Raw genomic sequence first — 12,318 nt, 5'->3', positions numbered from 1 at the left:
TTATCTCTGGCAATGGACGTTCTACCTCGGATCTATAACTCTGCATGTCAAGCCACACAGTATGGTTTCCTTTGCACAGGACGCAGGAAAATAAGAATCCGTTTTCAGGACAGCCTGGCACGGTATGACAATATGTAGCAGATGAAAATAATGTTAGGAACATGTGTCATTCTACACATCAGAACTTGTTCTCCCAGCACACACACAGTTGCGGCTGGAGAACAACAGCCTCAGTTGCTCTGACTCATCTGATTCCATCTTGGCAGTATTAGGGCCTGATCCTGAAAACCCACAGGTCCCTTTCATTTGAATGGCCACTGAGGGTGTTCAGCACTGCTCACAATCTGGCATTTAATCCCATAAAGAAAGAACTCCTACTGAAACAATGCAAAGGCAACAAAGATATGAGCTGACCCAGCTTGTTTTGTGTCACTGAAATACACAGATAGGATTCGGAGACAACAGGAGCAGAGCAGATCTGCTGAGTGAGAGGATGCTGTGCTATTACACAGTTATTTTTCAGAGAAGACCCACACTTCAAGGTCTAAGCAGGAGCCTTTTGCAGATTTATTCAAGAGAAAGGTGGATGGAATGAAAGTGGGAGTTAGCCTCCCCCAAGCCAAAACACCAACAAACCACAGCGCCCCCCCCCCCCCCCCCCGCTGATTAGGCTAGGCTGTTCACAAAGGGGAAATTAACCCTTTTGGACCTGCCTGGGTAATCAAGGTCACACACTGAAGCATAAGGTGTGTTTACTCTCCTTATTTTAGCTAGCATAGACGCAAATGTTGTTAATGATCATAACATTTTCCAGCCCTTTCTAATAGGCAAGCTGCAGTGGGCATCTCAATGTCCTTGTGCAGTAGCAGCAGGAGTGTTATATGCACAGCCCTGGTACTCAGCTGTAAGCAGGACCTTAATTCTGCTGCAGGATTCTTGGGTCCTCAGGCACTCTGGTATAATGCATACTCTGTGCAAAGCTTAAACCAGGTTGCCTGAGTTCACAAGTCTCAGGTGGGCTGGTTACTGGCTAGGGATGGTGATGTGGCTAAATCTGAAATGAATGGGGTGCAGCACTGGTCATCCCCTCCCTAGTCTGTTCTCCCTCAGAGCAGGCAAGAGCATGACAAATGTAAACCTAGTCAAGCCCTAATCCTCTGTTATGAAACATTCCATCAGCCAAGACAGAGCAGACACTTTCAGCAGACACAGTGTAAAGTAGCATCTCCTTGTCATGACTCCACATTTACCCTTTTTTGGCAGTGAGGTTCCATGTGTTCCTCATATTCTGGACAAGAGTAAAAAGGGCTGATCAGATTTTTGCCATGCTCTTTGTAATTTTTGACCCCTCAGTCAAGCCCCCTCTAATTCTCCTCCTTTCAGGCCTAGGGAACCGTTCTTGAGTAGGCAAACTTTAAATAAATCCAATCTTGGTAATAAACATTTGTTTCTTTTAAATGAATGGCTTCATTTGCCATTTGGTGAGCACGGCTTACTGACTGTTTAGCTTTTACCATTCTGGTAGCTCTCTCAGCTCCAATGGTTCCTGCTGGTCTCCTGTCATTTAAAATTCAATTGGGATTTTCACCATGTTGATAATTGCACAGAGGTCTAATAAAGATCTTGCATATTGTTTCTAACTTTATTCCATGGAGCACTATGAGGGCAGGGGGAATGTGCTTCATGGGGAGAAAAAAAAGAGGTCAAACGATTGATTTTAAATAGTTTTCTTCAAAAATTTGAAAAGAAGCAGTATGAGGGCGTGATTTGGTCTCATTTAAATGCATATGAATGATCACATTCACAGTTTTCAAGTCTGAATGATGGCAGAGGGAGAAATGAGAGGGCACCTAGAAGGAGAAAAACATTGCAAGCCTGTTCACACCTTGTGACCATGCCACTACCTAAGGTACATGTACACGTATGGCAGCATGTAGGGTACAGACACTGCACGCCCAGCTAGCACAGATATAAATAGCAGAGTAGACGGTGAGGCACTGTTTTAGGCGAGTAGAGTGCCCTGCACGCCTGAACTCTGTGTACCCTGCACAGCTCTCTGCGCACTCACGCAGCGCCTCCCGAGTCTGCAGTGCTATTTTTCGCAGTGCAGCGTTCCACTGCCTCCCCACTGCCAAAGCCCTCTAATGCAACTACACAAGACAGAACGTGTCACAGGCTACTGATTAACATTTACAAACAGCAATAGGACTCGCATGGCTTATTCCCATTCATTGCACAATTAGGCTGGTGGGTGCTCTGTATTGAAAAGAATCAAACTCACTGTGTAACTGCACATGATTATTTTTTGTGGTTTTGCCCTCTGTCCCATTAGCATTTTTGTACGTGAGTCACTCTATTGCAATAAAACCCCACTGAAGTCTTTTTCCATCACAGAACAGGTAGCCTAGGTCTAAACACAGAGTTAAACAGCATGCAGATTGCTTTCTCTCCGTTTCCAGAATAAAGCATTTAGCTATCAGTTTTAAAGTCAGTCTGTCAGGCACATTTGTTTCAAGTCAAATAAAGAATTCCTCCTCCTCTTCATTTCCATTCCCATAGTTTGCTCTTGATATTCGCAAGTGAAAGTCTGAAGCTGTCTGTCCTGCACCTTCATTTCTTTTGACAGCAAATGACGGCAGATGGGTTCTAGCCTCAGAAGGCAAGTTGATTCTGGAGCCAGCAGCAGCTAATGAATAATTTGGTGCTTGTGCTTGAGGAAGGCTGTCCTGCAAGTCCCTTGAAAACCTGCTAAAGGGAGATGGAGTGAATTCAGAATTTACTACTGTGAATCCTGTGTCAACATTGGTCTCTGCTTCTTGCCTTCGAAACCGGATTTCTTGGCTGGAGGTGGTCAGTGTAGTGCCTGCACTTACATTGAAAGAGGTGGTGTCAGACTGTGAAGTAGCTGCTGGACTGCTGGCCTGGGATGCAGAGCAGGAGTTACTCTGTGGGGTGCTGCTAACACTCCCAGAAATAATTCCGTGTTCCGATTTGATTTTACACTTCATCATTCTGACCTTCCGGCTTTTCTGCTCTGAATTAACCCACTTTGTGGGAAAAGGGGCTAGAGTGGAATTCTGTAGGATCTTTTCTTCACCTGCATTATTGTGCTGATTGGAAAGTCCATCATTTTTTTCAGTGTGTTTTGAGTTGCCTTGCACCTGTTAAAGAAAGATTGATGAGAACACTATTAAACCATTGCTTGAACAGCAATGAAGTGACTACTGTGTCCTCAACTGCAGCTATCATGCTGAAATCATCTACAACTTAATGATGAAGGGTCCCATTAGTATCTTCTGCAGTTACACAACTCGGATGTGGAAACCCATGCTAAAGAATTTATGAATACATTCATTTCAATGTATAAATTTATCATTTTACTTTGAAACTAATCACAGTTCACAAATCTCACTCTTTTGATAAAGAAAAACAAAACAAAAACAAAGATTCAGTGGTACCATTAGAGTCATCATTTCTAACCTTATTTTAAGTCACACATGCACTGAATTTTATGGTCTCCTACAAATGTTAAATTAGTTTGTTGATTTAGTTCTGAGATTCCAAAAATCCAGTCTGATTTGTGTTAAAATAACTAACATTTTTCATGAGTTTTAAGATTAAAATCTGTTGGAAAAAGTAATACTTCAGAACACAAAGTGTCTAGTGAGTTCTTGGAGTGCGTTGGGAACAACTTCTTGTTTCAGAAGGCGGAAGTAGTAACCATGGGGGTGGCCACTTTAGGCTTAGTTCTGACTAACAGGGAGAAATTGATTGTGAATCTGAAGGTTTAAGGCAACTTGGAGGAAAGTGACCATGAAATGATAGATTTCATGATTCTAAGGAAAGGAAGGAGTGAGAGCAGCAGAATAAGGACAATGGACTTAAAAAAAACAGACTTTAACAATCTTAGACAATTGACAGGTAGGGAGGGGAAGAACAGAAGGGAAAAATTGTTCAGGAGACGTGGCAGTTTCTCAAAGAGACAATATTAAAGGCACAACAGCAAACTATCCTGACACAAAGGAAAAATAGCAAGAATAGGAAGAGGCCAATTTGGCTCCATGAGGAGCTCATTAATAACCTGAAAATCAAAAGGGAATCCTACAAAAAGTGAAAACATGGACAAATTGCAAAGGATGAGTTCAAAAGACTACCACAAGCATGTAGGGACAAAAATCAGAAAGCTAAGGCACAAAAACAGTTACACCTAGCAAGGGACATGAAAGGAAATAAGAAGGGTTCTATAAATACATTAGGAATCAGAGAAAGAAGAAAGGAAGGCTAGGTCAACTACTTAGCGGGGAAGGGGAGCCACTAATGGATGACATCATGAAGGCAGAGGTGTTTGATGCCTTTTTTGCTTCAGTCTTCTCTAAAAACGTAACATGCAACCAGATGCTTAACACAATTAATATTAACAAGGGGGAAGGAACACAAGCCAGAACATGGGAAGAACAAGCTAAAGAATATTTAGATAGGTTAGATGTATTCTAGTCGACAGGCCCTGATTAAATTCATTCTATACTACTTAAGGAATTAGCTGAAGAAATCTTGGAATCAATAGCGATTGCCTTCAAGAGCTCATGGATGATGGGCAAGGTCCCAGAGGACTGGAGAAGGGCAAACATAGTACCTATCTTTAAAAGAGGAAACAAAGAGAACCTAGAGAATTATAAACCATTCAGCCTACTGTCGATACATGGAAAGATGCTGGAATAAATTTTTAAACAATCAATTTGTAAGCACCAACAGAATAATAGAGTGATAAGTAATAGCCACCATGGATTTTTCAAGAACAAATCATGCCAAACCAACCTAATTTCCTTCTTTGACAGGGTTACTGGACTATTGGATCAAGGAAAAGCTGTAGATGTGATATAATAAGGCTTTTGACATAATCCCACATGATATTCTCATAAGCAAACTAAGGAAATGTGATCTAGATTAAATTACTATAAGGTTGGTGCATAACTAGCTAAAAAACCATACTCTGAGTAGTTATCAGTGGTTTGCAATAATATGAGAATACAACTGTGTGATAACAAATCCAGACTAACTTTTTTGTGAAGACCTCCATATGTCCCCAAGATGATGCCCTTAAATACTGAAATCCCTTCTGGTTAATGACCAAAGCTCTCAAAACCTTGGGACCATCACCAAAAGACAAATGGCAGAGGCTGTGGATAAACAGCTAGGTCAAGAATCAAGATCTCATTATGGATCCTACAGATCGGCTACCTGGCTTTGCCAGGCTATGTAAGATAAGGAGTGAAATGCCTCAGAACCTCACAACGCAATTTCCTACTACACAAATGGACAGCATGATATGCAAATGTGAAGATGCCCAAACCATGGACTGCAAGACAGTAAATATTATAATCTCTCTGTAAATCCATGATGTGCCCACAGTTCTGGTCCCCCCATCTCAAAAAGGACATAGCGGAACTGGAAAAAGTTCAGAGAAGGGCAACAGAGATGATAAAGGAATAGCTTCCATAAGAGGAGAGACTAAAAAGATTAGGGGTGCTTGGCTTCAAAAAAAAAAATTGACAAGTCAGGGGGGATAAGATACAGGTCTAAAAGTCATGAATGATGTGGAAAAAGTGAATAAAGAAGTGTTATTTACCTTTTCCCACAATAAAAAAAAATGTATAGACAGCAGATTTAATACGAAGAAGAGGAAGTAACTTTTTCACACAACACACAATTAACCTGTGGAACCCATTGCCACTGGATGTTGTGCTGGCCATACCTATAACTGGGTTCAAAAAATAACTAGATAATTTCATGGATGAAAGGACCATCAATAGCTTCTAGCCAAGATGGTCAGGGATGCAACCCCACTCTTGGGCAGTCCTAAACCGTTGACTGCCGGAAGACAGGAGGAGAAAACAGGGGTAGATTTCTCCAACTGCCCTGTGCTGTACACTCCCCTTGAAGCTCTAGTACTAGCCATTGTTGGAGACAGGATATTGGGCTAGATAAATCATTGGTGTGACCCAGTATGGCATTTCTTATGTTCTTAAGATGAAATTCAATAAAGGCAGGTGCAAAGTACTACACTTAGGAAGGAAAAAAGTCAAATGCACAACTACATAACAGAGAATGACTGGCTAGACAGTTGTACTGCAGTACTACTGGGAGTTATAATGGATCACAAATTGAATACAAACCAACAGTGTGATGTAGGTGCAGAAAAGGCCACTATCATTTTGGGGTGTATTATAATAGAAGGGTCGTATGGAAGATACGGAGGTAATTGTCCCATTCTGCATGGTACTAGTCAGGCCTCAGCTGGAGTATTGTGTCCAGTTCTGGGCACCACACTTCAGGAAAGATGTGGACAAACTGGAGAGAACTCCGAGGAGAGGAACAAAAAAGAGAAAAGGTTTAGAAAAACTGATCTATGTGGAAAGGTTAAAAATACTGGGCACGTTTAGTGTTGAGAAAAGAAGGCTGTGGGGGACCTCATAACAGTCTTCAAATATGTAAGGGTGTTTTATAAAGAGGATGGCGATCAATTGTTCTCCATGTCCACTGAAGGTGGGACAAGAAGTAACTGACAATCTTTAGCAAGGGAGATTTAGATTAGGGAAAACTTTCTAATGATAAAAATAGTTAAGTACTGGAATAGGTAACCAAGGAAGGTTGTGGAATCCCTATGATTGTCTAACCTTGTCTTAAAAACCTCCAACCACCTGTCAGGGATGGTCTAGGTACACTTGGTCCTGCTTCAGCATGGGGGAGTGGACCAGATGACCTCTTGTGGTCCTTTCCAGCCCTAAATTTCTATGATTATATCAACGAAGTATGAGCATTAGCAATCTCCTATAAACCCTTCAGGAAAGGGTAGAGAATGGAACAGTAAAGTAACTAAAGATAACTCAAGGAAGACAACTGAGATCACGGAGGACGTGTGAGCATGTGAAATATCAGGTCTCTTATCAATTATACTATCTATCCCATAATAAATAACCCAAATATAAGAATAGTAATAGACTCCAAGCATCATTTATTTGCTGGAGGAAAAAAAAACAGAGGGATCAGAAGGAGAATGGTAATTATGGGTGAGAGCCTGCCAACCCTGACTCTTGGAAGTCGTTCTTAGTAAGGAGTAAAAAACTACTCACTCAAGTAAGCATAAGTCATATGACTCAGGGTTTGCAGGATCAGGCCTTAAGTCACCAAATGTATTTTGATACCCAAGCATCTTTATCTGAAAAGGGTTGCCCCCTCTTACAACACCCATGTCTCAGTCTGATGCCAGAGCTGCCCCTCTGCCAAGTGGTAGCAGATGTTTGAGGAATTGCAGGTTGGCTTCCCAGTGGTGAAGAAATCAGAATACACCCTGACTCTGTCACTAAGTGTAACTTGTTTTATTTACACACATATGCCAGTCCTGGAACAGAGACAATCACAAATAGCATGCAGGGCAATCCCTTTTTTCAGGCATCTCAACTCAACGCTAATGCCCAGAGAGCAACTCTGCCTCAAGAACTGATTATAATCAGAGACCCAGGCAGTGAGCAAACTTTCCTGCTGCTCACACAGCTCCCTCTCTGTAGATTGCCTATACACAGAATCTAGTGTAACCAAGTCACTAACAGCACACAGCAATGTCCTTCTAAGACTGAACATTTGCTCAAACACTTAGGGCCTGTCTACACAGTAACTTAATGTGTGGCAACCCAGGGTGTGAATGTACTGTGGATTAGCCTAACACATACTAAGTTGCCATGTGAACTATGCTACCATGTTCTAAACATTCTGTAGTGCACTTTGTCATACTGCTGTTAGTGTCAAAACGCACTACCGACCTCTTAGTGCATGGTAGCAGGACCTACTTAGTGCAAGGCAAGCTAGTGCAGCACTTTACAGTCACACCTTGTTGCAACTGTGTCGCCATGTAGACAAGTCATAACACAAGAGAGCTTGGAAAGTTATGCCACCTGTTGACACCTGCTGTGACAGAAAAAATGCTCACCTATGATTCTCTGAAGAACAGACAGAGTGACTAGTATAGGGGTGAGCACATCCGGCCTGCGGGACCCTCCTGCCCAGCCTCTGAGCTCCTGGCCCGGGAGGCTAGTCCCCGGGCCCACCCCCACTCGCCCCCCTCCCCCGCAGCCTCAGTGCGCCATGCTGCTGGTGTAGAGTATTAAACTGCTCCGCGTAGGAATGTGCTACTGGTAGCATTTACAGAGAGCTATGTACTACTCTACGCCGGAGCAACGCTCTGGGTGGCCGGGCAACGCTCTGGGCGGTGCGGATGTAGCGCCGCCAGCCGCTGGTGCTCTGTGCTGCGTGGTCAGAGGGCAGGGAGCGGGGCGGGTTGGATAGAGGGCAGGGGAGTTCAGGGTGGTGGTCAGGGGGTGGGGGTGTGGATGGGGCAGGAGCAGTCAGAGGGCAGGGAACGGTGGGTGGGGAGTTGAATGGGGGCAGGGGTCCCGGGGGGGGGCAGTCAGGAAGGAGGGGGCGTTGGATGGGGCAGTGGGGGGCAGTCAGAGGCAGGGATTCCGGGGGCGGTCAGGGAACAGGGAGCTGGGGGACGGGCTGGATGGGGCAGGGGTCCCGGGGGGGGGGGGGGAGCCGTCAGTGGGTGAGAAGCAAGGGGGGGCAGATAGAGGACAGGGCACAGCCTCCCCTAACCGGCCCTCCATACCATTTCCGAAACCTGATGTGGCCCTCAGGCCAAAAAGTTTGCCCACCCCTGGACTAGTAAGCGTGATAAGCCAAGGACATTTTATACTTGTAATTGATCAAGATAAGTTCTGCAACAGGGAGGACAGACTGAAAAGCAGGAAGGTGATCCCTTAACAGAGACAAACTATTAAATAGGTTTCCAAAAAGTCATTCAACATGGAGATGCCCTAACTAATGCTAACTGGTCATTAGCAAGGATCATATGGAACCTTTGTGACTTAAGTAGGATTAGTTCCTTTTCTTAAGTGACAAACCAGGGATACTGTCTTTTCTTCAGCATGAAGAATACAATCCTGGGAAGTGCTGAGAGCCCTCAACTTCCATTACCTCTCGTGGGATCTGAGAGTCCCCGGGTCACAGGATCAGGCTCTTCATGCCAAATTATCAGCATATCAATGTGCTTCTTGAAGCAACAAAACAAAACATAAACCCCAAGTTCAGATTGGCTCCCAGTTCCCTTGACGGGAGGCGGATGAGTCACAGCTAAAAAACAAATCCTAACGCTCTCCTGCCAGGGAATTCAAATGCATCTGTCAAAGTGAAGCCCTTGCCTACATCAAATGGGTAGCCACCTAATTTGCAGATAGACAGGATGAAAAGTGCAAACACTTAAAAGCAAAAGCTGCATTGAGAATTAACAGTGAGAGATCAGTGTAGAAATTAGCCATGGATTAGCAGGAATTGTACCAAATAATCTCTAGAAGGAATAGAAAGAGAAAAAATAAAAATGAAGGCGAAATCCTTCTGCCAAAGAATCAGAGAAAAATTAAAACTACACAGGATTGCTACAAATTATTAAAATAATCCAAATTATACTGTACACAGAAGTATGAGAAAATGGATGAAAATACGAGGACATAAAAATGTTTAAATGGAAAATGCTGAGTAATTTAGATCCAAAAGGAATAATAGTTCAGCAATACACTTAGTTGATATGTTTTAATTGAAATTTTGAATTTTCAAAAAAATCTATTAAATCTATAAACTCGTTGGAAAAAAAACTTTTTTGTGGAAAATTTTCAACCCCAAAATTGACATTTCTAAAATATTCAGGTAGATTGATTCAAAAGCATGTTACAAATACTGGGCCTGTTCCCATAGCTCTTATTCCTGTCCACCATTTGAAGATGAAGCCATTTTAAAGTTAACTCTTAGTAATTATTACTGTATTACAGCAATGCCAAGAGCCTACAGCCAGATCAAGGCCCTGTTGTGTTAGGTGCTATACATCCATATACTAAATGAAAGTTCCTGCCTCAAATAGCTATAAAAGCTATTGGGCCTGATTCTTTCCCTCACACTGGTGCTAATCAGGACTTAGTTCATTAAAGTCAAGGGAGTTAAACTGATTTAAAGTGCGTGGAGAATCAGAGCCACTGAATTCATTTTTTTCATTTCTAGCTCTGGGTGACTCATTTACTGCCCAATAACACCAAGTGCTGGGTGCTTCCTGTTAGGTGTGTAATGCTTATCTCCAGCTTCTCACAATGCCCTCAAATATATCAAGCTTTTAATCTTTCTGCCCTCCATTTCCCCATCCGTACAATGGGGATGCTACCTGTGACAGATATGCACAATATCTGATATGCATGTTAGCCTGCCATAGCCTTGAAGAAACCTTACTGAATTAAGTGTGCTTGGGGTCCACAGTACTAAATGCAAAGTTTGTGTGTCATTGTGGGCTGGGATCATATGTAACCTCTAGGCAGGAGATGTAATGTAAGGCCTGAAGGATCACAGAACTATACTGAACAACGTGCCAAACAAGAACGGACTTTTGGGACAATATGTTTGAAGTGGATTTCCTGGCAAATATCAAGGGGGAGGCGAATGCAAATTCCCAACTTCCAGACCAGTAAAGTGCACATAAGTAGGCAGACAGATCAAATCAAATGTAAAGCAATGCAGTGTGGGATAGCAGTAGGAGGACTGCCAGAGGTGGAAAAGTTAATCCAAAATACAGACAGGTCCACTTGAACCATTTTCCAGACTAATTCATCCTGAAATGAACTAAATCCACTTTCAAAATGGATTATCTAATTTGCAAAAGGACACAAGATTATTCTAAAAAGAATTGTGCCATGTGAACACAAGTCAGTTTAAGCCGAAAAACCAAAAGTTAACATGAAAAAAACTACCCATGGAAACAAGCCTTTATTCACTATGATTTATTCACTCCAGCCTAGGCAGTACAGTTTCACGGCTCAGTTGAACAACTAAACATTCACAAAAATTGAAGGATACCATACACCCAAATATACCCTTCCTCGGGTGGCACCCAATAGCACAGCTAGAAATCAGCTTCTGAAAGCTTTTCCACTCTAAACCCTTATCATAAAGAAATAATTCAGACACTTACAGTAATTTGATCGGAGGGTGAAACTTTGTCTACAGACCAGCCTGCAAAGGCCTTGCATTTCAGGTTATCATTTATCAAGTCTAACTGCGCAATGTCATATCAGCCCAGGGGGAGATATTACAAAAATATCTGGCAATCTTTTTATGTTACTTTGTGTGGTTTTATTAATGGGGAAAGCACCCAGAGTATGGGATGGACAGCTATAAATATTCTATAAATTTGAAGGAAGAAATAAATAATAGTAAAACAACTATCTTCCAATCAGACACTGTGTTCTTTGCTAGCAAGTCACCTATTGAATTAAAGAGAAAACACACAAAAAACCCAATACCTGAAGCAAGATTTTGTTTCCTTCGTAGTCCTGAGTTTGCCATCGGGTTCTACTGATAGGAATACATGGATTAGGCAGAAGAGGTACCAGCTTCCCAATTTCGTGCACCTTGAATTGCAACACGGAAGATTCTTTCAGTTCAACAGAGACCCCAGGGGGAAGCTGCTTCAAGCAGAGCTGAACAGCAACGGTTTCTGTTGCATACAGCACAAAGACACAGAAGTTACTCTTCTGCATAGATGCTTCTTTCTGCAGAATCATCTCGTAAAGTCTGACTGCATCATCATAGTTATCAAAGCTACAGTAGAGGGTCACACGCAGAATTTCAGTGCCATAATGAACTTGCCGCAAACCCCATACAGGCATATGCTCATCCAGACCATAAAATTCCTGACTAGCAGGTGCATAAGGGTACAGTTTCCCATTAGCATGTTGCATGTGGTGATCCTGCCATGGAGGGTGCTGGAAAAAATCATGGACCCGAAAAATCCGTTCTTCCCCAAAGTCCTCATGCAGGAAAAGGAGAATGGACATCCCAGGAAATCCAGAGCTTTTCCGGCGATATTTCTCATAATACTTCAATGGAGTAACACGTTCGGATACGAGGAAGAGGCGAACATCCAGGCAGATCCACCCCAGAAGCCGATCAAGAGTTTGCTGCAAGAGTAATGAATGTCCAGAGGTGGCAAGAAGATGCACAGTCATCACCAACGAGTCTGCTCTTCCATCCATTGTAAAATCACCTTGAGAATAAAAATAAAGACAGATGAGTGCTTCCATATACACTGAATAATCATAAACAGTTATACTTTGGATTTCTCTTTTGCTTCCCATCTGAAGATCTCAGCATGCTTTACATGCCTCACAACATCCCTGTGAAGTAAAGACTTGTAGCTGTATCTATATTTTACGGATAAAAGACGAA

At 42.6% G+C, this 12,318-nt stretch overlaps 1 protein-coding gene across 4 annotated transcripts in view; it reads right to left on the bottom strand.

The window, feature by feature from the left end:
• Positions 1-698: 698 nt before the first annotated feature.
• Positions 699-12,318, bottom strand: part of FAM124B (family with sequence similarity 124 member B) — a 28,141-nt gene continuing 16,521 nt past the window's right edge. For 3 of the 4 annotated variants that reach the window (XM_073358783.1, XM_073358786.1, XM_073358784.1), the window contains 2 exons: positions 11,394-12,136; positions 699-3,161 (listed from right to left, as the gene is read on the bottom strand). In XM_073358783.1, the coding sequence (XP_073214884.1) occupies positions 2,517-3,161; positions 11,394-12,125 (1,377 nt within the window). In that variant the 5' untranslated portion in view covers positions 12,126-12,136 and the 3' untranslated portion in view covers positions 699-2,516. Of the gene's footprint in view, positions 3,162-11,393; positions 12,308-12,318 lie in introns of those variants that run through there. The other variant, XM_073358782.1, reaches the window with a different exon arrangement.

The sequence above is a fragment of the Lepidochelys kempii genome, chromosome 9 (genome assembly GCF_965140265.1).
Source record: "Lepidochelys kempii isolate rLepKem1 chromosome 9, rLepKem1.hap2, whole genome shotgun sequence".
NCBI classification, from domain to species: domain Eukaryota; kingdom Metazoa; phylum Chordata; order Testudines; family Cheloniidae; genus Lepidochelys; species Lepidochelys kempii.
This window is presented reverse-complemented; position numbering and strand designations above follow the sequence as displayed.